The 25,955-nt window shown below is 45.9% G+C and overlaps 1 protein-coding gene across 1 annotated transcript in view; it reads left to right on the forward strand.

The window, feature by feature from the left end:
* The window catches only part of CDYL2 (chromodomain Y like 2), a 176,028-nt gene that overhangs the window by 131,072 nt on the left and 19,001 nt on the right, over positions 1-25,955 (forward strand). The window contains exon 3 of the mRNA XM_036274433.1: positions 17,768-17,985. Coding sequence (XP_036130326.1) covers positions 17,768-17,985 — 218 coding nt within the window. The remainder of the gene's footprint in view (positions 1-17,767; positions 17,986-25,955) is intronic.

Here is a 25,955-nt window from a genome sequence, read left to right on the forward strand (position 1 = left end):
TCCAAGCCTGAGAGACTAACTCCATGCCAGTCAACTTAAAAACCTGGATAAAAATGGTCACTATCCTAGAAAAGCAAAGCCAACAGAACAGACTCAAGGAGGACTAGAAAACCTGACCAGAGCAATAACTGTTGAAGAAGTCATTAGGTCAGCCACGGCGAAGCTCTCATAAAGAGCAGGGAAGAAAGCACACAAGGCCCGATGGTGTTACAGGCAAGCCTACCAAGTCTTCTAGAACAGATAATCCCTCTCTTATCCAAATGGTTGCAGAGAACAGAAAAGGAGAAACCACTCTAAGTCATTTGATGGGGCCAGTATGACCTGGATCTCCAAACCAGACAGGAGAGGAGGGGCAAGGAACATTACAGGTCAGTTGCACTGGAAGATAGAGTTGTCAAAGTCCTGAAGAATGCTGCTGGGCTTGCTACCATCTCCTTGATACTTCCTAAAAACTGTGACTGCCAGACACTTCTCACTCTGTGCTCTGAACTCCACCCCAGTTCATGACCTTTAGAACCACCACTGCTTCTCGAGGTGCCCAGCTGGGCCCTGGAAGAGGCCGAGGGGCAGCTGGCTCAGGACAGCCCATGTGTCATGGGCCGCGGCCCCGAGCCATCTAGTAAATCACCGAAAGTCCACCCAGGGTGTCCGCTCTGCGGCCTCTTGTTAACGCAGGTATTTGTTTCCCTGGGCACAGCTGTTCTTTTAACAGACTTCAGATACCCACTCCCCAGCCAGCTGACTTTGACCAACCTTTTTCTTTTGCAGAAGTGGGTCATTTTCCAAACCAATAACAACAACAAACACCTAAGGGGTTCTTATGTTTTGTCTCTCCAAGCATGGCAAGTAAATGACTTGTGCTAATGAAACCCTTTTATGTGGTAATGTGAAGACTGGTCCAACTTGGCCACTGCCTCTGAGCGGAAGGTGCCAGCCTGGGATGGAAAATCTGACTGTGAACTTGACCTGTGGCAAATCCGAGGGGGAAGTCGACGCTCCCAATTGGTTCCCTGATCCTGGGTTTGATTTTGGCATCCAGAAGAGGCCGATGGAATCTTGACCACTGTCAAGATTTGGAAATAGACTCATTATGTTCCCTGCCAGCTCAGATAATGTTTTCCTCTCTCAACTACCTCAAAAACAAAACAAAACAACCCCCCCGCCCCATCCCCTTAGGAACTGTTTCCAAGTTGCCACTTATCATCAGTGGTAAATCAGAGTAAGTGGGGCGGGGCCACCCCAGGTGCAAGCAGTCAGGGTCTGCAGGGGGTCTCAAAACAATAGTAAAAAGTTAGTTTGCCGCCATTGGCAAAAAGCTTCTCTGCTCCCTTGGGGTGAATCCCCAGACCCCAGCTTGGCCCTCACTCCCACTGCTCATACAAATAATGTGGTGCTGAGCTCCTTCTGCAGGCTAAGTCTCTTTGTGTCTACCATCCTGGGTACCCTCAATCTCCTCGGTGGTTTTCGGATTCAACAACCGAAAACCGTGTTATGTTAGCAACATAACAAGGTTCACTGTGAACGGCCTTGCTTCTCGGGGGGGAACTGAGGCTCAGAGAGGTTGACACAGAACACCGAGGGGAGGAGTTGGGGTGTGGTGTTAGGTCTGGCGATGCTGAAGCTGTCAGAGGGCTGGGACCCATTGTATAAAGGAAAAAAGGCACTTCTGGGATTTAGGGTCAAACAGGCAAACCTTTCCCTGGGCCCCGAGAAAGTTCTGGCCAGCATCCCCGGGCCTTCCTTTGATACATCGTCCACGGTTCCAAAGATGGTGACTTGGCATTCCAGGGAGGTGGACTCTCCGAGAAGGTGACATCTGAGGAAAGACTGGAGGTGGTGAGGACATCTTGTTTTAAACTTAGAAATACATGTGTGTCAGGCGTGTGGGTCGGCTTCCCCTTTTAGCGGCCCAGGGTTTTACAGTGTGCAGATAAACTGTCCCCTCTCCGATGGACCTCTGGGCCACCTCCAAGGACACACACTCTTGCCAACCCTGGCATTGCTAGTCATTGTCATGCTTTCCCAGCCTCTGTTGTTTTGATTTTAGTTTGCAGACGAGGGTGAGCATCTTCTCATGTTCCTGCTGCTTGTGTTTCTTTCCCTGGGCATGGCCCAAGCATGGTCAGGCCAAGGGTACGGGAGATGGCACTCAGTATGGTGGGTGGACACGGGCATTTGGCCACGTTGCTTCAGGCAAATTGCTTAGCCTCTCTGGGCCAAGTTCTTCATTCTTGAGATGCAGATATAGCCCTGACCGGTTTGGCTCAGCGGTTAGAGCGGCGGCCCGCAGACCAGAGAGTCTCGGGTTTGGTTCCCGCTAGGGGCATGTACCTCGGTTGCAGTTTGTCCCCAGCCCCGGTTGGCGTTGTGCGGGTGGCAGCCAGTCTGTGTGTGTCTCTCACATAGATGTTTTTCTCTCTCTTCCCCCCTCTAACCCTCCCTCCTGCTCTATCTGAAGATAAATGCAAAAATGTCCTCAGATGAGGATAAAAAAAAAAAGATGCAGATATAATCATACCACATGGGGTTGGGGTAAAGAATAAGTGATTTGTCCCTGCTGGCTAGCTCAGTTGGTTCCAGTGTCATCCCGATATGCCAAGGTTGTGGGTTCAATCCCGGGTCAGGGCACATAAAAGAAACAACCAGTGAATGCATCAATAAGTGGAACAAAAAGGTGATGTTTCTCCCTCTCATTCCCTCTCTACCTAAAATCAATAAAAATGAAAAACATTTAAAAAATAATAATAAGTGATTTCATTCATAGAAAGCCCCTAGACTATTAGCTGGCATACGGTAGACGTTCAATAAGTACTAGCTATTGTTATTTCAAACCTTTGCCCATTTTTCTGCCTGGGTCTTTGTATTTTCTTATTTGTTTTTTAGAGCACTGTACATATTGTACACATTAATTCCTTGTTATGTATGTTAACTCAGCCAGTACTCATCATTGGGTGACTGCTGTATACCAGGAACTGTTCAGACAAACCATTGAAGTGTCTTCTACCATGATGAAGATACAGGCAGAGGCTCCTCAGCCAGTTTGGGAGGGGAGTCAGAGGGCTTCTTGGAGGAGGTGATGTGCAAGCTGAGTGTGATAGAATGAGCCTGAATGAAGGAAGAAAGAGGCAGGGGTGGTGGGATGACAGATGATAGCATGCAGAGGGGCCCAGAGCCCAGGATCAGCAGGTGGGTGTGTGAGGCCAGACCACAAAGACTGTGGGTGCCCAGCCACCCTGCAGGGGAGGCTGAAGCCCCAGGGAACTCCCCGTGCCGTTAGGGTAGGCTCCTCGAAGAAGTCCTTATGCAGCCCACACTCTCCAGGTCTGCCTCGAACCCTTCCCCTCACCATATCCCTGTGCTCTGCACCTGTGTTCCCCTCCCCTGCAGCCCTCGTGTGAGTAGTTAACCTCTCCATCCTTCATGGCTCACTGAAGCAGTGATTCCCCCATGGAAACCTTCCTGGACTCCCTTGTAGGTCAGCTTCCAGATTTGTTTGCACATGCAGAACCGTGGTTTTTCACTGACAGTACTCACCCCCGTCTGTAATGGTCATACCCCGATTCCATGAATCACACCCTCACTAGACCATGAGCTCCGCCGGGGCAGGCATGGTCTCTGTTTTTGCTCGCAGTTGTATCTCCAGCACCTAACCATGCCAGGCACGTAGTAGGTGCTGAAGAAAGCCCTGCAGAACGAGGGAGTGAACGCATGAATGGACAAAAGAGGAAGCACGAAGCCTTCCCTGCTTAAGATGTGGTCCTGAGGCCCCACCGTGAAATCTGCTCACATCTGTCAAATGCTCCCATCACCGTCTCAGGATCACCCTCCCACCTGGGCTTGTCTTGCCATCTCATGTTGAGCTCCCGGCTCCGGGTAGTGTGTCATGGAGAGCTAATGTTTTGTCAGGGCCCTTTGCAGCAGCTGAAGGATTCCCTTCCCCGTCTTGCCTGAGAGTTGTTTTCACCATCTGCCATGGAGGCCCGACTTGCTACGCTTCTCCACCCTTAATATTCATGCAGTCTCGCCAGCTCTTAATTAAGCTCCTGGGCTCATCCCCCCTCCCCCCGCCCCCACTCCGCGCTCCATCCAGGGTTGTGTGGATCATTTTCAGCAGAGTGCATTTCATTTGGGTGCTGTTTTCTGTATTTAGTGTAGTCTCTCGCTATGGAAGAGAAAACGCAGTGCACTGTCTTAATAGAAGTCCCAGTTACAGAAAGGATCTCGAGATTTCTCTTTCAAACTGGTCATGAGCTGCGGAAACACGTGGTGAGGGGAGACGCTGGAAGGAGCGAGTGTGGGCTGTGGAGACGGAGGGTCTGCGAATTCAAGTGCCAGCTCCGTCTCTGGCTGAGTTGGTGACTCTAGGCAGGTCTCAGCAGCTTCGAGCTTTGGGGCCTTGGCTTTCTCCTCTGTGCTCTGGGAATAACGGCACCTGCCACAGGGGCTGAAGGGGTGGGTCCGGCTCACAGTCAGTGCTGAGTGATGTTAGTTTCTCTGCCCCCACCTTAGACCACGCTGCCTGGGAGCCCCTTGCTTTACTCAAAGGCCTGCTTTCTCACCCTGCTGCCGTGTGCCTGTTGCTTTCTCATCAGTACTAGGTTATTAGTTTCTATGCTGCTTATGCAAGTCAGCAAGGTGAATTCAAGAGGCCCCCCTTCTGGGCAGCGGGACCACTGACCTGCTCACTTCCATCCTCCATGGCAGTCAGTCTCCAGTCTTCGCCTGCCGCTGTGGCGACAGTAATGTGGGCTTGGAGGTTCCTGTCTCCAAGTTGACTCTTTCTTCTTCTTTAATAAAGAAGTCTCGTGGCTTTGGGCTTTTCCCACCGTCGGCCCCTTTCTCGAGTCTCTGCCACTCCTTCACACTGGTGACAGTGGATGTGGGCTGACTTCCCAGAGCTTGAACAGGACGCCCCATTGCTGGCCTGGCTTCCCACCGGTGACTCCTCGGAGCACCTGGCGGTGAAGGAGAAACAACGGGCCGCAGGTTCACTGAGCACCTGTCTGTGCCAGGCGTGGTGTTGGGCGCTGAGGCTATGGGCGTGTGTAAGAGATGGTTGGTGTCCTTGCTCAGCTCGCTGTCTTTTGGGAAAACCTGAGACTGTGGCTAAACTTGACAGCACACCATAGTGTGCGGCGGGTGCCCTGCATGAGTGCGGCCTCACTGGGGTTAGACCAGAGAAAGGACTTCCAGGGGGTAGTGGCGTCTAGCCTGAGACCTGAGGATGCAAAGAGTGTGGTCAAGTAAAGAGAAGGAAAAATGTTCTGCATGGTAGGAACTATATTTCATTAAGATTTATAGGAAATACATAACATCTACCTCAAACATGCTCCATATGTGCATCTTCATCACCCATTTAGTGAGTGTTGTGAGCCAGCACTGCGTGCCTAGAGGGAGTCTCTGTGTGCCTTGCTCTAGGGGTAGAATCATGAATGAGACAAGATGGTCACAACTTAGGGAAGAAAACAAACACATAGGGAAAAGACAAATCGGCAATTTCCATACCATGTCAAAAAAGGCTGACCTTTCTTTGGTGAGCCCATGCGATGAGCCATGCCCTGTTCTAAGCCCAGTAACCCAGTTCATCGTGGGAGGTAGGCTCTCATTCTCTCTTCATTTCACAGATAAGGACACTGAGGTGTATGGAGGCAAGTCAGTTGCCTGCTCTCTGGTCTGTCAGTTGGTAGGTGGCTATTCCAGGACTCAGATCTAGTGGGTCCAACTCCAGGCCCATCTTCTTTTTTTTTTTTAATACTGTTTTTTCCTTATCCTCACCCGAGGACACTTTTGCATTTATCTTCAGATAGAGCAGGAGGGAGAGAGGGGGGAAGAGAGAGAGAAACATCAATGTGAGAGAGACACATTGACTGGTTGCCACCCACACCACCCCAACCGGAGCCAGGGACAAACTGCAACCGAGGTACGTGCCCTTAGTGGGAACCGAACCCGGGACTTTCTGGTCCGCAGGCCGATGCTCTAACTGCTGAGCCAAACCGGCCAGGGCCAGGCCCGTCTTCTTAACTGCTGCTGTTATCTGGATGCACAGAGAAGAGCCGCCTCGTTATTGGAAAACCTTCTTTTTCCTTCGCCTTTTGAGGTCTTTTTTTCCCCTCCAGTTCAGTCAAGAGGCGCTTGCTTTGCTCCCACTGTGCTGGTTAGAGCGATGACTAGCCTCTCTTCCAAAGGACTTGCAGCTCGTTACGCTTATTAAGGGATCATATCGTCCCAGATAACCAGCTGCAAAGCTGTGCACTGAGAACTCGGGAAGGACCTGGACAGACCCCTCAGGGGTCCAGGGTGCACCATCCCTGGGCCCTTGGCGGGGAGTAGAGACAGCTCTCTGGGAGAGGAGCAGTTCAGGTAGCCCTGAGGTTGCGATGTGTGAAGGTAGATGGCACGGGCCTCTGGGCCAAGGGGACAGCGGACACCGACGGTCCAGGAGCAGGACAGTGCAGAGCGCTTCAGAGAACCTCGAACAGTCCTGCAAATGAGGGTGTTTAAGCAGCAGGAGAGGGAGTTGGAAAATAGGATGAGGCCAGAGGAGTGGCAAGTAAGATGAGAAAATGAATTTTCAAAGGCGTCGTTTTATATTGTGAAGACTCTAGGGGCTCTTTTTCCATGTGCCAGGGTTCCGGCCTAATAGTGCTCTGAAGGTCAGCATGGCCTTGGAGGGTTTTAACACAGAAGACATCATTTGACCTGTGGGAAAAGGTCCTTTTAATGAGTTTATTTCGCAAGTTAAATTCATGATTTGGCCCTGGTCAGTTTGGCTCAGCGGTTGAGCGTCGATCTGCGGACCAGAGAGTCCTGGGTTCGGTTCCCGCTAGGGGACACATACCACAAAAAAAAAAAAAAAAAAAATCATGATTTGTTCTGCTGTTTAGACATCTGACGATAAACATCATACGATCTATGTGCTCGTCATCTCAGCCATCCTAAGTAATCCTGGAACCTAAACTTTCTAGAAATTTTTAGTGTGTGAATTTTCTCAGGAGGCGTACTTGTAACATGCTAGGTCGTGGCTAACCTGGCTAAGTAAGAGTTAAAAAACCTACCTGTAAATTTGAGCTTTGCTGTTGAATTCAGCTCCGAGATCAGGGGGGAATTCTGTGTGTGGTGACAGTGAAGGTCTGAGACAATGAGCCACTGTGACGTACCGAGTTCAGGTGCAGGGTAGGCACTTTGAACTCTCGTGACATGAGTGGGTGGAGTGCTTGGTTTTTTTTTCCAACTTCAGTCCCCTTCTCCCACCTCTAAGGATCCTGACCCCCAGCTGGCTCCTGCTCAAAGAAGCTGCTGTCCCCGCTGCTGAATCTGGGGTACTGAGACAGAAAGGTCTTGATGTGCAAACTTTGCCCTCGTGCTTCCCGTCTTGGTGCGCCCCCAGGATGGTCCTCCGCGCTTTAGGGATCTTGGATGAGTCAGCCCCAGACTAAGAAATGGTTTTCAGGCACAAGAATTACCACTCTCTCTTCAAAGAACTGCAGCTGGAAAACCCTAACCCCACAGCCAGCGAAGCATTGGCTGTACCCAGCTGTGGAACCAATGAGTCTTCTCTTTTGCTTTTTTAAGCCTACCCTCCTCCACTCACCCCCCCCCACCCCCAGTTTACAACTGAAGGGGCTCCAGTGTGAATTGCCCTCAAGGCGGTCCCAGCCCCCACTCTGTCTATGGATTGTATCTGCTTCTCAAGACAGTGATCAGGACTGGGATGCTGAGGACAATGGACAGGAAGGGGAATGCCTGTCTCGGTCTTTTTATGGGGCTAGCAGCAGACTTGCTTTCCAGCTTCTCACTCTCATGCTCCCTTTTTTGGCCAGGACGTAGGAACCTCTTAGGTCCTCCATTATACATCCAGCACTCATTTGTTTCTCTGATCATTCATTTATTCAGCAACGCCTGAGCCCCTTCTGTGCACTGGGCTGCACTGTTTCTAAAATGTAGGAATCACTGACATAGCCCCTGCCTTTAAGAATCTGTGTAAGGGTGAGGAGGGAGTCAGACATGGAGAAAAGGTACGCCAGGATCTGCAAGATAACTGTCCTGCAGAATGATTACTTGCATTGCAAAGGCTGTGAAAAAGGGAGGTCCAAACAGCCACGGGAAGAGGGGTGAGCTGCTCTGGAAGAATTCCGAAGCAGGTAACAGCAGAGCTGTAGTGAGAAGGATGAGGGGCAAGAGAGGAAGAGCATTGCAGGAGAGAGAATGACTCTGGGATCCCGACGGCTCCCTTCTGTGTTCCGATGGCTCCAGCCACCAGAGGTGTTACTATTTTCTTTGCAAGGGAAGGAAACTTCATAGCACTCACACCATGTTCTCTCCCCAGGCATCTTGGAGAGGTGAGATCTCACTCAGCTATTGTGAAGCAGGAGAGCCAGGTGTGATATAAGTACAGAGTCATCTAGGTGTGAGATCAACCTGCTTTCAGAAAACTAGTGTTTTCTTGCATGCAACTAATGTAAAAGTTTGGAATTGTCATCAACACACTGAGAAAATACGGAATGGACAACGTCAGGATTGTTAATTATGACGTTGGTACGTGGTACGATGAGATCGCAGACAGTGTGTTACTCCAGTTTGTTTCTTCCATTAAAAAAATGGTTTTATTGATTTTAGAGAGAGAGAGAGAGAGAGGAAGGGAGAAAGAAATAAAACATCGATGTGAGAGCGAAACATCAATCCGTTGCCTCTTACACCTACCCCATTAGGACCAAACCCAAAACCTGGGCATGTGCCATGTCTGGTACCTTTTGGTGCCCTGGATGACACTCTACCAACTGAGACACACCTGCCAGGGCAGTTTCCTCCATTTGTCATTCACTCGAACACTTTGTTGAGTAGTTTCTGTTGTCCAGGCACTGTGCTCAATGCTGCAGCTACAAAGATGAATAACTCTCAGGCTTGTCCCCAAAGAGCCACAGTCTGGTGGGGGCATCAGGCAGGTGTACAGGTGATGACTATGCAGGGAAATGAGCTTGGTTTGGTAACAGCATCATGTGACACCAGAACCAGGTGTAGTGACTAAATTTTCTTTCCTGATTTTTCAGCAAAGAGGGATCTTAGGAAGAAAAACCAAAGATCCTTCATAGCAAACACCAGCGGGAAGGCCCGAGACCAGGTTAGGTTTCAGAGTCTTGATGCTGGAGTCAAGTTAACATCAAGTTTAAAGATGTTGGAGTTGATCCTGGCACTTCCTAGTGGCCTGGCTTTAGCCTTTGGTTTTCTCTTCTGTAAAATGGGGATAAAATGATATCTTACAGGGATATTATTAGGATTGGGTGAGGTAAGCAATGTGAATCACACAGTAAGCACTCAACAAAATAGGATTATTGCATTATCGTGAGCAATTGAGAGAAAGGACTTTGAGGCTGATGCTGTATCAGCTCTGGAAGTCTCCATTTCAGGTGGTTCTGGGCAGGTGTAGATGGCTCCTAGCCCAGCTGCGCATGATAATGAATGAAAAACTTTGTACATGTGGGACCAGCAGGATAACACATCTCAACTGGGGGGAATAGCATCTTTTAATGATCTGTTTAAGCTGTTCCTTCCTTCCTCCCCGTGCAGAGGAAGCTTGATGCTCTTCTGTGCCTGGGGTGTGACATGTTCTGGTGGACATGTTCTTGGTGGAGTATGTGGGCACAGACACTGAGCCCTGTGTGGAGTGGCTGTGTCTCCTGAAACTGATGCTGTGTGGCAGAGGTGTCCTGTGATTTGTCCCTTGTCTGTCTGTGGCCTTCTCCAGCCCTTTACTTTCTGCCCTCGCAGAGAGCTTACTCCTAGTCCCAGGGCAGCCCCCCCTTGGCTTTCAGATAACAGGCGTGTTTTTGTGTTTGTGTGTCTTACGGACTGCAGTGTATTTCCGGACACAGCTTTTCTTGCTACACACTGACAGCCGTGCACCATTTCTTAACATTTTTGGAGTCATTCTGCCATTTCTTGGTGGATTGGGCAGGTTTCCTGAATTGGGCTGAGTTGAGATGCCTTGTTCTGTCTTTAAGAGTCTCTCCACAGGGAATTTTCAGCACACCTGGGCCAACTCGATCATCTCTGTCTTTTAATATATGAGTTTAATCTGTTGAGGTTAATGGTTTATTAATACATTATTTGGATTTTTCTCTTCTATTTTGCATTTTATTTTATCATTCTGTTTCTCTGCTTCCTCTCCTATCCCTATCCTCTGGCGTTTTTATGCCTTTTAAAAAAATTTATTGAGTTGATACGTTTTATATAGCCCTCCCTGGGCTGGTTTGGAAGCTGGCTATAGATTGTATTTTTATTCTTAATTTTAGCATATATACCTAACTATAATTTTTTTCTAACAAATATGATGTTCTCCTATAGCAAGCAAGGACCCTTTTTGACTTTAACGTCTCTCTGTACATCTTGTTTTTGTTTTATCTGCCCAGTTTTGTTAAACACCATTCTTTTTATTATTTTTGTAGCCAGTAATTATATTTACTAAATTTGTAAAAATTATATGTTTTTCTTTTATCTAGTCTTCCCATGAATTAATTTTTTGATTTGCTGAAGTTTTCTCTATAATTTTTTTAGAGGCTCTAGTAGATGAATTCTTAGTGTTGGGGTGTCTGAAAATGTCCATTTACTTGGGCCTTTAAATGCTGTTTTAGTTGGGTATAAAATTTTTGGTTGAAGAATTTTACAGTTATTTTCTCTCAGCATTTTGATGACAGTTCACTTTTTTTTTTTTTTATCCTTCTGTTGTTGCTTTTGCGATTAGTCTGCCATTCCTTTTAGATGTGATTTTTCTGTCCATGCTATCTTTTCTTTTCCACATGACATTCTTCAGTTTTATTATCATTTGTTGTTTATTCTGCTTCACACTCAGCGTGCCCTTTCAAACTAAGAACCTGTTTTTTTGTAAGTTCTGGAAAATATTTAGCTGTTACTTCTTCAAATATTTCTTTCCTAGAATTATTCCTTTTGTGGAATTTTAACTTGATTCTTATTTGCAGAATATTTGTTTTAATAATCTATTTAACTTTTTGTTTTGACATAATTTCAAATTTACAGAAAACATTGTAAAGAAGCCCTTTTTAGATTTACCAGTTTTAAACATTTTGCCATGTTTACTCTCTTTCTGTGTGTGTATGTACGTGTGTGTAAATATATTCATGCATGCATATGCTCTCATAACTTATATACAAATGATTGTTTTCTTTCTGAACTTTTTGATTGTACAAATTATTATTTTCTTTCTGAACCATTTAAGTGTAGATTGCATCTGTCATGCATCTTTACCCCTTAATATTTAGTATGGGTATTTTCTAAGAAAAAGAATATTATTCTCTTAGCCCTGGCAGTTTGGGTCAGTGGTTGGAGCGTCAGCCTGCGGACCAGAGAGTCCTGGGGTTCGGTTCCCACTAGGGGCATGTACCAAAAAAAAAAAAAGAATATTCTCTTAAATCAACAGAGTCCAGTTATGAACTTCACAAAATTTAGCATTGATGAATACTTTTATTTAAGCTGTGGTCTCTATTTCAATTTTCTCTCTTATCTCAATAATGTCCTTTAGACAATTTTTTTCTCCAATATAGAATTCAGTTCGGAATCCTGGGATGGCTTTATTTGTCATGTCTGTAGTCTCCTGTAATCAGGAATGATTTCTCAGTCTTCCATTGTCTTTACTGACACTGGCATTTTTGAAGGGTACAAATCAGTTATTTCATATAGTGTTCCTCACTTTGGGATTGTTTGATGTTTCCTCGAGATTAAAGTTATTCATCTTTACTGAAATACTTAATATGACATTGTTCTCCCTTCTTCACCCATAATTTGTCTGTCTGTCATCTCATCTGTTATCAGCGCAGACTTGAGGGTTCTTATTTTATGCAATAGTTTATAATCCATTTACTACCTTGACTTATTTTTATGTTCAAATTATCCCAGATTTTACCATTGGGAGCCCCTTGGAGCTGCCTCTTGTGTCCTTTTGATTGGTTATTCTTTTGATCATTTCCTCACTGGCCCCTCCCCCCCAGTATTTCGCAGTTGTAAATGATGCTATAAAATAATCTTATGCACATGTATTTTATACTGGTTTAGGTGCATTTGTATGTTACATTTCTAGAAGTGGGATTGCTGTGTTGAGAATAATTGCATGAACAGTTTTGTTAGATGGTGCCAAGTTCACTTCCTTAGCAGTTGTGCCATTTTGCATTCTGCTCACAATAAAGAGAATGCCTGAGTCCCCACCTCCTCTCTAGGAGAGTATAGTGTCAAGATTCTGAATTTTTGCCAGGCTGATGGGTAAAGTGGTATCTCAGTATGGTTTTAATTTTTATTTCTTTTACTATGAGTTTTAATTTGCATTCTCAAGTGAAGTTGAAATCTTTTCTTATGTTTAAGGGACATTTTGTGTAATATATATACATATATTTTTAATCCTCATCCAGGGACATTTTTGCATTTATCTTGAGATAGAGTGGGAGGGAGAGAGGGAGGAAGAGAGAGAGAGAAACATTGACGTGAGAGAGACACATCGACTGGTTGCCACCCACATGTCCCCAACTGGGGCCGGGGACAAACTGCAACCGAGGTACGTGCCCTTAGCAGGAACCGAACCTGGGACTCTCTGGTCCGCAAGCCAACGCTCTAACTGCTGAGCCAAACCGACCAGGGCCATTATATGTAATATTTGTGGATGTCTGTTCATATTTTCTCTCCATTTTTGGGAGGACATTTTGGTCTTTTTGTCTTCAGTGTTTATTCTTTTACAGTTTGGGGATCTTTGTTTTATATCTGATATGCAAATATTTTTTCCCTTATTCTTCATGTGCTTTTTTTTTTTTTTTTTTTTTTTTTAATCCTCACCCGAGGATATTTTTCCATTTTTTGTACAGATAGAGTGGGAGGGAGGGAGAGGAAGGGAGAGACAGACAGAAACATCGACGTGAAGGGACACATCGAGTGGCTGCCACCCGCACGACCAACCAGGGCCGGGGACAAACTGCAACCGAAGTACGTGCCCTTAGCGGGAACTGAACCCGGGTCTCTCCGGACCGCAGGCCGACGCTCTAACCGCTGAGCCAAACTGGCCAGGGCCTTCATGTGCTTTTAAATTAGTTTTGTACCTTACCCTGTTCTTGCTTCCTTTCTGTCTGCTTTTGTTTGAGAATTTCTCGTTTATTTTAAATGAATGTTTTCCTTGCATCTATCACTTGGAGCATTCTAAACATTCCTACTTTAAAGTCCTTGTCAGATTGTTTCATGACATTCATTTTATTTTATTTGGAGTAATTCATGTCACAAGTGTTGATTTTGTTGGCTAGATTTCTCAAGCACTAGATATCTTCATGTTTTGGATTTTCGGTGTACAGGCTCATTCCAAGAAGGAAGTTTTTTGTTTTGTTTTCCTTTGCTTTCTCTCCCCTTCTCTCTCTAAGAGTTGTGTTTGCCTCCACCTGGCCCAGAGCTCCCACTACAGCCTTGGGCAGCACGTGGGCTTGTTGTCATGGTTGTGCCTTCATGGAGGGGCCTGCACGCCACCCCTTGGTGTCAGGCCAGGGCCTAGGTCCCTCTCCCTCTCTGCTGCCCGAGTCCACTTCCTGCCCACCGCTCCGGCTCCCGCCTTGCTTACTGCTTTGTGTTGACGTTCTCGCTCTCACACAAGCTGACTCTTTTGTTGGAGAGCCTCGTATTTACCTGTGTGTTGGGAACAGACGGGCTATGTCAGAGCATGATGTTAGGGAGCCTTCTCAATGGCAGGAACTCCTTTGTATTCCGAAAGAAGGGATGCGAGAAGGTTTGAAGGAATAGAAGGGAGGGAAGTAGCATGTTCGGGGGGGTTTCCTATGTCCCAGAAATGCAGCACGCATCATTTCTTTTACTTTACAGCAGTCCTGCAAGGCCGGAATGGTTTCTCCCAAACCACATGCGGGAACTGGGGGCACAGAGTGGGTAGTGAGCCACCCAGCCTTACAGCTGATGAGAGGGATGGAGGAGGTCTGAACGCCGGCCTGTGAGGTTTCACCTTGATTTCTAGGCCCGCAGGGCAGTCAGTCCCCTGTGCCTGGAATGCCCATCGCTCGGCCTGGGTCTGTGCCTCCGCTTAGAGGGAGGGTGTGGTCTGGGTTCAGGCACGTCATGGCTTTGAGGACTCACCAGTTAATTCCTCTTTTTTGAAATGACTTGGCATCCTCAGTTAACATTTGCGGAGCGCCTAGGATGAGCGGGGCACTTGCTAATCCCCATATTAGTTCTTTAATGGAAATATCTCAACAGCCCTGAAAAGCAGGAACTATTGATTCCATCTCACAATCAAGGACACTGATGCTCAAGAAGCTCCTGGGACTTCCTGGCTTCTCTTAATTAGTAAACAGAGCGCCAGGGTTTTTATACTGTCTGGCGGCAAAGCCCTAACCTTCCATGCTTCTGGAATGTTCTAATTCCCGTGGTGTCTTCCCTGCTAGCTTGCTGCAGCCTTCCGGAAGAGTCGATGCCCCAGATGCAGAGAGGCCTTGAGGGCAGCTCTGGGTGAAGTTGGTCTGTTGGGCTCTGGGGCTGACTTTCCTCTGGGTTTCCTAAAATACAGACAGAAACAGGATGTAATGCAGCTGCAGGTGGCATGAATTCAGGCCCTCAGGAGTCTCTCCCCACTTCCTTGGCCAGAGATGGTGCATTTTCTGTCGCCATTGAGCCCAGTGTCCCGATAGAGAAAAATACTTTGACTTCACAGAGACCCTGCACCCCATTATTCTTTATTACATCTCCCTGTTGTTTTCCCATCTATAATTATTTTAGGTATTAATTTACTTCTTTACTTTTTATCACCCCCTACCAAGCAAGTTCTGTGAGGGCAGGGACCTTATTTCTCCAATTTTTTTGGATGTCCGTCATCTAATATGGTAGCTAGTCCATAGGAAGTGATAAATAGGTTTCGAGGGAATGAATGAATCAAATGGGAGACAGCTGTCTCCAATCCTGGCTTTACCATTTAAAACCTTTGTGGCTGCCAGCCAGCCAGAGTGGCTCAGTGCTTGAGCATTGACCCATGCACCAAAGGGTTGCTGGTTCGATTCCAGGTCAGGGCACATGCCCAGGTTGTGGGCCAGATCCCCAATGGGGGGCATGTAGGAGGCGGCCAATTGATATTCTCCCTCATCGATGTTTCTCTCTCTCTCCCTCTCTCTCCCTCTTTGAAAAAGAAAATCAATAAAGATAAATAAATAAATGAAACAACAAAAAATCCTTTCTGGCTTCCAGAAAGTTATTTACTTTTCCTTATCTGCAAAATGGACTCACAATGCTGAGAAATTTAGAGACAACATACAGAGCTGTTCAGCACAGGTAACCCTCACGTCCTCGTCCTGATATAACTGTTAATGAGCACCTTGCTGCGGTTGGGGGCAGGAGGACTGTAGCTAAACCTTGCCCAGCCCGGGAAGCATTGGTGTGCCAGAGCCCTGAGCTCCCACATTCTCCCCAGGCGAGAACCAGTGTCCCCCGGGAGCAGCGCCTGTAATGCGCTAACCTCTGCCAGGAGGCCCGCCGTGCGGCTCTGCCAGGGCTGCTGCAGAGACCGCGCCCGGCTCCAATTAGGAAGCTCTTCCGAGGAGCTGAAGGTTTTGAGGTTAACCCTGAAGAAACAGCTCCCTTTACACAAGCCTTTTAATTAAATGCTCACGTTTACTTTTCCAGAGTTCATTGAATAATTTTACCTGCATTGTAGTGTTTGACAAAGCCCAGTTGCTCTGAGTTATGGAAAAGTACAAGGCGAGGAGGCTTCATGGAAGCTGTCAAATGACACAGGCGCCGCTGCCTCTGTGTCCCTTTGAGGCTGGGCGCTCACCTGGGTGGGGACCCAGCATTTGGGAGGAGGGGTCCAGTGAAGCATTGCCTGGTCTCTGCCTTTGGCCCAGTTCTTAAGCTTCCAAGACCCCCAGTGCTAATTAAGGATCCCCCATCAGAGGTGGACCCAGGGCTCCAGAGGCCAAGGAACAACCCTTCCCCCCTTCGACTTTCCATATTGTACTGTTTGGGAGGAGTCACTGTGTGCAGCCCACACTTAGAGAGTGGGGTGTTGTGCTCCTCCTTGAAGGCAGGGTGTCTACATAAACTATTTGGAATTCTTGTGCATGGGAGAATTCTCTCTCCTCTCCCATTTATTCCTTTGTTTCATCATTTATTTATGTCAGTGGAGACTCATGGGTCTTGATTTTGTACTTTCGGTTATAATGCAATACTGCTTTATTTTGTGGCTCAAACTGTTCCATCCTTGGCCGTTAGGAGCTCTTTCAGTTGGCTCCTGTGTCTTTTAGCATCCCCCCCCCCAATCACTGTAAGGTAATTAACAAAATTTCTGTACTGCCTTCCTTCCAGTCACGACAAGCTTATCTGATATGTCTCCTACCCCGGTGCTAGAATCGGCCATTTCTCCAGGGAGCCTGGTTCCTTTTATTGAGAAGGGTGTCAGAAACCGAGATCTGGGCCCTGGGGTGCTCGCTACTGTCTGCATGTCATTGATTCTGGACCTTCTCAGCTGACAGAGAGAGGAAACACATGTACATACTGACCTGTGTATATACCTTTATCTATACATATTTCTGTATGTAAGTGTCTGTAACTGTATTAAGCTAAACATGAGCTCAGATCAATGTCTTCAACTCTAATCTGTTATCACATGGATCGTCCTAGCCTCCTCCCCTTGTTCACCTGTAAAGTCTCACTCCAACAGTGAGAAACCTTGTTCCCTCCATCTGCCGTCTACTTACCTGTTCAGTTCCAGCCCACATGTATCATGGCATCAAAATTTGAACTCCTACCTACCTGCATGGGAGTCAGCTTTATCGACCAGAAGACAGTGCTTCTACAGAGGTTATTTTGCCCTGTAGTCTTACAGACCCTGCTCATTCCTAAGCTTCCTTAGGTCACTACCTCCCTCCCACTTCAGTGAGATTGTTTCACACATTTGTGATACAGTTAGATTCTTTTATCATATGCTGCATTCCATCCTGCGAATCTCCCAATTTCTGCATTTAAAAAAATTTGCATACTTTAAGGTACACTGTGCTGTAAAGTTCTTTGGGATTTAACAAATGCGTCCTGTATCATATTCACCATTGTAGTGTCGTACAGAGTAGTTTCACTGCCCTGAAGTAATCCCCTGTGCTTCACCCGAGCACCCTCCTATTCCACCTGAACCCCTGGCAACCACTGACCTTTTTACTGTTTCTATACTTTTGCCTTTTCTGGAATGTTATGTAATTGGAATCATGCAGTGTGCAGCCTTTTCAGACTAGCCTCCTTCACTTGGTAGTATGCATTTAAGATTTGTTCATATATTTTTGTGGTTTGATGAGTAATTCCATTTTATTGCTGAATACTATTCCATTGTATGAATGGACCGTAGTTTGTTTATCCATTCACCTAGTAAAGGACATGTTGGATCTTTGGTGATTATAAATAAAGCTGCAGTTTGTTTGTTTGTTTTGTCTTGTGGCCATAAGCTTCAAAGCAGTGGTTTCCTTTTACTGGAAGCCATCTGAGAAGAAGCTGTGTGCTCCCAGGCAGCGTGTGGGAGAGGGGAATCACAGATCACATGGGGTCCTTCTCAGAGAGCCCTCTCTGTCCTCTTATGAATTTGGAGATATAGCAATTAAAGTCCAGGCCGTTCACCACCCAGAACAGAGGCTGCACGGGGTCCCAGCCACACCCGACCCTTCCCGTGAAAATCTGAGCATTCTCTGATGTTACTCCTGCACGATTGTTCCTGTCTTGGTTTCTCACTTGGTTTATCTGATTTTGGAAGGCTCTGCTCTGACCAACGGGGGATTAAACATGCACAGCTCGGTGAAGAGGAAGCTGGAGACAGAGAAGGACTACGTCTTTGACAAGAGGCTCAGGTACAGCGTCCGCCAGAACGAAAGCAACTGTCGGTTTCGGGACATTGTCGTGCGGAAGGAAGAGGGGTTCACACACATCCTGCTGTCCAGTCAGACCTCAGACAACAACGCGCTGACCCCCGAGGTGAGGGGGGCAGGACCAGAGTGGGGGGTCAGGCTGGGGAGGGCCTGTCATTCATCAGATTGGGGCACGGGCTTCTCTTTGCACCTCCAGGGAGCCGAAGAAAACAGCCAGCACGTACACACTTAACCGCAGGACACAGTTGGCTGTCACTTGACGTGCATTATCCATTTGACCTTTATGACCAAGCAATGATACTGTCCCATTTTACAGATGAAGACCCTGGAAAACAGATTCAGCCAACTGTTCAGACTTGGTCTGGGGAGGCCCCAGAATCCAAACATCATGTCTCAGGCTCTTCCAGCTGGGCTGCATTATAATGAGCAAGTCCGGTTTCAGTGCTGCAGATGGAATTATATTCATTCAGCTCACTTATGTTTTTTGAGGTGTCATTCACATAACATACATTTCATACTTTTAAAATGTACAGTTCGGTGATTTTTTTAAGTGTATTTACAACGTTGTACAACCATCACCACTAATTCCAGAACAGTTCCATCACCCCCGATGGAAACCCTGGACCCATCAGCAGTCACTCTGTTTCCCTTGCTGCCCCCAGCCCCTGGCCACCACTCATCTGCTCTCTGTCTCTACAGCTTTGCCTCTTCTGGGCATTTCATAGAACTGGAATCATACAATACATGGCCTTCTATGACTGGCTTCTTTCACTTAGCGTGTTTTCGAGGTTTATCCACGCTGCAGCGTGTGTCAAGGCTCCATTCCTTGTCGTTGTTTGGATATATTCTGTTTGGTGAATTAGCTGCTAGAGATTTCGGTCCGTTCCACGTTGACTATTATGAATGAGATCGCTGTGGACATTTGTGTACAGGTTTTTGTACGAACATACGTTTTTAGTTTCCTTGGATATATTCCTAATTGTGGAATTGCTGTGTGATAAGGTGGCTCCATATTTAACTTTTAGAGGAACTACCAAACCGTTTTCCACAGGGACTGACCCTTCACATTCACACCAGCAGTGTGTGAAGGTTCTGATTTCAGTGCGTCCTCGCTAACACTTGTTATTGTATCTTTTTGTATTATAATTTTGTTAGTGGGTATCAGGTGGTATGTCATTGTGGTTTTGATTTGCATTTTCCTAGTGACTAATGATATTGGGGCTCTTGTCACGTGCTTATTGGCCATTTATCTGCTTTCTTTGGAGAAAGGTCTATTCCAATCTTTTACCTATTTTTATTTTTTATATTTTTGACACGATTACAGATTTCCCCCCTTTCACCTCCCCCCAGCCCTCACCCCCTCTCAGGCCTTCACCCCAATCCTTTGCCTATTTTAAAAATTGGGGTGTTTTATATTATTGAGTTTTTACTGTTTTTTTAATATATTATGGATACTATACCCTTACCAGGTATTATTTGAAAATACTCCCACCCATTCTGTGGTTGCCTTTTTACTCTCTACATAGTGTCCTTGGACATACGAGTTTAAAAATTTTGATGACATTCAATTTATTTTTATCTACATTATTTTTTATTATTATTATTTTTTTATCCTCACCCGAGGATATTTTTGCATTTATCTTTAGATAGAACAGGAGGGAGAGAGGGAGGAAGAGAGAGAGAGAGAGAAACATTGATTGGTTGCCACTTGTACAATCCCAACCGGGGCCAGGGACAAACTACAACCGAGGTACGTGCCCTTAGTGGAAACTGAACCCGGGACTCCCGGTCCGCAGGCCGACGCTCTAACCACTGAGCAAAACCGGCCAGGGCTACATTATTATTATTTTTTAATGCTAATCATACTGATGTCTTAGGTGAATAGAACAGGGAAGCAATGACTACTTAATGCAGTTAGGGAGACAACATCATTCAAAATATGGGGTACTCGGGAGGAGCAAAGAAGAGATCACTTTTTGAGAGATTCTCAGTGGTGCAAATGTGGGCAACTGCACCGGCCTAGGGCAGGGCGGCCGAGTGGGAAGGACGAGAACGAAGGCTGTGCCAGCGAGCAGCGCCTCTTCGGCCGGTATCCATGCCCTTTCACCCCACCGGTACCCTGCTGGTGTCGGGTTGTGATGCTCAGCTTCACGGCTGAGAAAACAGGCTCCGGGAACTCAGCAGGCCCAGGCCCACACAGCTTCACACAGGAGGTCAGGACCGCCGTCCTGTTTGCCTGCTCTTTCATTTCTCGCTCTTAGCCCGGCATCTGGCCCACCGAATACAGTTCGCCCCAGCCTCCCCTTGGCCCCCTCTTCCTGTCCCTGCAGTATCCTGCTCCTGATTTCCATAGCAGCAATGAAGACAGGCAGGGTTAACTCGGGGGTGTGTTTGGGGGGACGCAGTCAAGGATCCAGGAGTGATGCTCGCCCAGACTGGGGATGGTAGGATGGCCCGCATTACCTAGTGTATCCGGTACACTTGGGGAGGCCCAGGAAATGGGGTGGGTGGGAGGTGCTGTGTCCTTGAACTTGTAACCACCTGTCTTATCATTATGATTTACATAGACTGTGGCTGTTTTATGGGATTGTGGGTGTGACGGTGAGGAATGGTGCCAGGTGTAAGGGAAGGGATGTGGCTAAAGCCTGTGCACTTTGTGGAGCTGTGCTGCCTGTTGCCCCCTCCGAGCATGGTGTTCTGGGGCCCCCTCCTCCACTTGCAGCAACCACCTCAGGGTTCTCTGCTGGGCAGACCTCTGTGGAGGCCTCAGAGACGTCCAGAGCCTGCGGTTTACCTCGAAGGCCGCTCTTTACATGTTTATACACCTGGAAACTTTGTTATTTTAAACTCATCATAAAACATCCACCCGAGACCAATTTTTGGATTTTTTTTTTTTTTCTGCTTCACTACTTTTTAAAAGCAGGCTTTAAGAGACACAGCATTTTCTCTCCATTCATCAAAGAAATGTGACGTCTCCCAGGCCATCCTGTCTCTCTGGAGCAGCTCTGCGTGTTAACTGTTATTCATCGTGGAAAATGTGTTGCCTCTGACGGATTTAAGGTGATAGGTTCTTACCTCCTGAGATGTAGGCTTGGTTAAGTAGAGGTTTGTTGCTATTGGTGTCGGTTGGTAACAGAATGGTAGGAAATGGAAAAAATATTGATCTGGTATTTTCAGCTCTCTCAACAACCCACGTGGATTGACTCTATGGAGAAGCTGGCTAACTGGGTACAGGAGTCCCAAAAGAAAGGCCCTGTTAACATGCCGAGGTGGTGTGAGTGGAGGGATGCAACTGTGGAGTTGCACAGACCTGGGTGTTTGAATCCTGACTCTGCCTCCTTACCATTTATTTCTCTTACCTTAGGAGGCTACTTTGCCTCCCTGAGCTCCCCCATTTGTAGACGTTATCTTGCTTGTGGGATTAGATATAATGTCTGCAGAGAGGCTTGGAATACCTGGCCCATAGGAGGTATTCCTGTCGTGTGAAGATGAAACAGGGGTGATTGAATGGCCACCGGCAGACTCCGTCTTGCTCACTCACAGAGGAACTGGGAGGGGCCACTTTCACGGTCATAATGAAATGTCTTCTTCTAGCTGACGTGGACCTCATGGGCAGAAATTCTGAGTTTTTTAACTAGATTCTGAGACTAGCGGATATATTGTAATATTTCTCCTACCTGGATTATAGCAAAGAACCGGGAGAATAATGAAAATGCCCCTTCAGGGAAGAGACAGCAAACTAGATTGCCCAAAGTCGTAGCGATTCAGAGCTCATCCCCACTAGGAGAGGATGCTGAGCCCTCGCTTGACTCCTGGTTTTCTCCCCAGCCCAGAGACAGCACAACACCATCCACGGGAGCATACCACACATGCTGAGTCACACCTCACACCCTCCTGTCATACCCCCATGTCCACACCATCCCCAAGGCCTGGTGATTGAGTATTTGGCATAGCTCTCAAATGTGTTTCCTTCTCTTGATTTTCTTCATAACCCTCATAGTCCAAACCACTGGACTATTTTGTGTTTTTTAATCTTTTAAAAAATTAATTAATTTATTTATATAAAAAATAATTTATTTATATAAAGGGAGATGTTTCTCCCTTTTCCCCCACTGATTCCCCATCCCCCTCTCTTCGTGCCCTGTCCCCAGCTTTGTTGTCCATGTCCATTGTTCATGCATACATGCATATATGCATATAAGTTCTGTGGTTTATCTCTCCCCCGCAACCTCCTCTTCTGGGGATTGTCAGTCTGTACCCCACTTCCACGTCTCTGGGACTACCCCATTCCTCAGACTGTTATGTTCATTATATTCCACAAATAAGTGAGATCATATGATACTTGTTTTTCTCTGTTTGGCCTGTTTCGCTTAGGATAATACTTTCTAGGTCCCCCCATGTCATCTCAAAGGATAAGAGATCTTTCTTTCTTATAGCTGCATAATACTCCATTGTGTATATGTACCACAGCTTTGTTATCCATTTGTGTACTGATGGACATTTGGGCTGTTTCCAGATCTTAGCTATTGTAAATAGTGCTGCTATGAACATGGGGGTACATATATTCTTTCTGATTGGTGTTTCAGGCTTCTTAGGGTATATTCCTAGAAGTGGGATCACTGGGTCAAATGGAAGTTCAATTTTTAATTTTTTGAGGTAACACCATATTGTTTTCCATAGTGGCTGCACCAGTCTACATTCGCACCAGCAGTGTACTAGAGTCCCCTTTTCTCCACACCCTCGCCAGCACTTGTTGTTTGATGATTTGTTGATGGTGGCCATTCTGACAGGTGTGAGGTGATACTTCATTGTTGTTTTAATTTGCATCTCTCTGATGATTAGTGATATTGAGCATTTCTTCATATGTCTCTTAGCCATTCGTATGTCCTGTTTGGAGAGGTGTCTATTTAATTCCTCTGCCCATTTTTTAATTGGGTTCTTTGTCTTCCTTTTGTTGAGTTATATGAGCACTCTATATGTTTTGGAAATTAACCCCTTATCTGATGTATCATTGGCAGTTATGCTCTCCCATAGAGTGGGTTGCCTTTCCATTTTGGGGGTTGTTTCTTTTGCTGTGCAGAAGCTTTTGAGTTTGATGTAGTCCCATGTGTTCATTTTCTCCTTTGTTTCTGTTGCCTTAGGTGCTGTATCAGTGAAAATTCTGCTGCGTATATTGTCTGAAATTTTGTTGGCTACATTTTCTTCTAGGATTTTTATGGATTCATGAGTCACATTTAAGTCTTTTATCCATTTTGAGTTCATTCTTGTGTAGGGTATAAGTTGATGGTCTAGTTTCATTTTTTTTTGCATGTAGCTGTCCAATTTTCCCAACACCATTTATTAAAGAGGCTGTCATTACTCCACTGTATGCTCTTGCCCCCTTTGTCAAATATTAATTGAGCATATTATCTTGGGTCCATTTCTGGGTTCTCTGTTCTGTTCCATTGATCTATATGCCTGTTCTTGTGCCAGTACCAGGCTGTTTTGATTACAGTGGCTTTGTAGTATAACCTGAAATCTGGTACTGTGATCCTTCCAACTTTGTTCTTTTTTTTCAAGATTGCTGTGGTTATTCGGGGTCTTTTTTGGTTGCATATGAACTGTTGAAGTATTTGTTGTAGTTTGTTGGTATTTTGATGGGGATTGCATTGAATCTATAGATTGCTTTGGGTAATATGGACATTTTAATGATGTTAATTCTTCCAATCCATGAACAAGGAATGTGCTTCCACTTTTTTATTTCTTCCTCTATTTCTTATAGTTTTCTGCAAATAGGTCCTTTAGTTCTTTGGTTAAGTTTATTCCTAGGTATCTTAATTTTTTTGCTGCGATGCTAAATGGGATTTTTTTTTAGTTTCTCTTTCTGTGAGTTCATCATTGGTGTATAAGATTTTGCTACTTTGCCAAATTTATTTATTAAGTCTAGTAAATTTTTGATGGAGTTTGGGATTTTCTACATATAGTATCATGTCATCTATGAATAATAACAGTTTCACTTCCTCCTTTCCAGTTTGGATCCCTTTTATTTTGTCTTTCTGTCTGATTGCTGTGGCTAAGACTTCCAGTACTATGTTAAATAAGAGTGGCAAAAGTGGTCATCCTTGTCTTGTTCCTCTTCTTAAGGGAAGTGCTTCTAGTTTCTGCCCATTGAGTATGATGTTGGCTGTAGGTCTTTCATATATGGCCTTTATTATGTTGAAATATGACCTTTCTATTCCCAGATTGCTGAGCGTTTTTGTGAGAAATGGGTACTGGATTTTGTCGAATGCTTTTTCAGCATCTATTGATATGATCATACAATTTTTATCTTTTGTTTATGTAGTGTATCACATTTATTGATTTGTGAATATTATACCAGCCTTGGATCCCTAGGATGAATCCCACTTGGTCATGGTGAATAATTTTTTTGATGTATTGCTGGATTCAATTTGCTAGTATTTTGTCCAGGATTTTGGCATCCATGTTCATCAGGGATATTGGCCTGTAGTTTTCTTTCTTTGCAGTGTCTTTTTCTGGTTTTGGAATTAGAATTATGCTGGCCTCATAAAACGAGTTTGAAAGTCTTCCTTTTTCTTGAATTGTTTGAAATAGTTTGAGGAGAATGGGTATTAGTTCTTTGAATGTTCGGTAAAATTCCCCCGTGAAGCCATCTGGGCCTGGGCTTTTGTTTGCTGGGAGAGTCTGATTACATATTCAATTTCTTTTGTTTTTATTGTTCTGTTCAAGTTTTCTATCTCTTTCTGGTTCAGTTTTGGGAGACTGTGTGTTTCTAGAAACTTGTCCATTTCACTTAGATTGTCGAATTTGTTGCCATAATATTTGTTAACAATCCTTTGTATTTCTGTGGTGTCAGTTGTTACTTCTCTTTCATTTCTGATTTTGTGTATTTGGGTTCTCTCTGTTTGCTTCTTGGTGAGTCTAGCTAAGGGTCCATCAATCTTGTTTATCTTTTCAAAGAACCAGCTCTTTGTTTCATTGATCCTTTGAATTGTTTTCTTGGCCTCCATGTCATTTATTTCTGCTCTGATCTTTACTATTTTCTTCCTTCTACTTGCTCTGGGTTTTCTTTTTGTTTGCTTTCTAGTTTTTTAAGTTGCGACGTTAAAGAGCACCCTGGCCACCATCCTTTGTGGCCACAACTCAGCAAAAACTCTGAGTGCCCTCCAAATCCTGGGTATCCCCACAGAGTTCCAGCCCAGTCTGCCCTCCCTCTGCTGGAGCCCCCAGGTGAGTGGCTGTGGCTGTTTTAGCGCTCTGTCCTGGCTCTCTGCTCTGTGGAGCAGGCTTGGTTGTTACTCCCCAAGGGTGCTGCTCACAGCTAAGACTGCTGCTGTCTGTGAGCTCCCAGCCTGCCACCTTCTTGTGCCTCCACAGATCCTACCAGTGTCCCTGGTTATATGGTCCTGTCCTGCTGCTTTTCTGTTGCTTTTTTTCTGAGAACTTGTCTTTATTTTAGTTGTAATTACTTCTTGGTCCTGGGAGATCGTCTGTGTAGCTTCCATTCACTCTACCTCCTTTTTCACATCCTCTATGCCTATCTTGTGCACAGCTGGGTTGCACAGGCCTCTCTGGTGCCCCTGCACCCTGCAGGTCCCGTGGTCGGGTAGCTGGATCACACAGTCCCTCTCAGGCTCCGACTTCCCACCGCTCTTGTGGCCTACTGGGTTGCAGAGCCACTGGACTCTTTTGTCTGTTGTAATAACCTGCTAACAAGTCTGCCTCCTTTCACCTTTCCTGCCTTATAATCCGGTCTCCATGTGGTAGGCAGAGTGACCTGCTGGAAATGCTAATCTGATCAGTTTATCCTTTTCTACACACACACACACACACACACATACACACACACACACACATCAGTGGCTCCTGAATCAAAACCCTTAATGTAGTCTGTGGGGCTGGTGCATTCTGACCCTGCTCATGTCTCCAGCTCCATCTCTTGTCACACATCCCTCTTTCCTCCTCCTGCTCTCCAGTTACTCTGGCTTTTTATCACGCTCACACCTGCCCCAGGGCCTTTGCACATGCCTGTCTTTCTGAGCAAAACAGCCTTCTTTTCCTCCTTGCCTAGCTGACCTT

Source organism: Molossus molossus, unplaced genomic scaffold, assembly GCF_014108415.1.
Source record: "Molossus molossus isolate mMolMol1 unplaced genomic scaffold, mMolMol1.p scaffold_m16_p_21, whole genome shotgun sequence".
Lineage (NCBI taxonomy): Eukaryota > Metazoa > Chordata > Mammalia > Chiroptera > Molossidae > Molossus > Molossus molossus.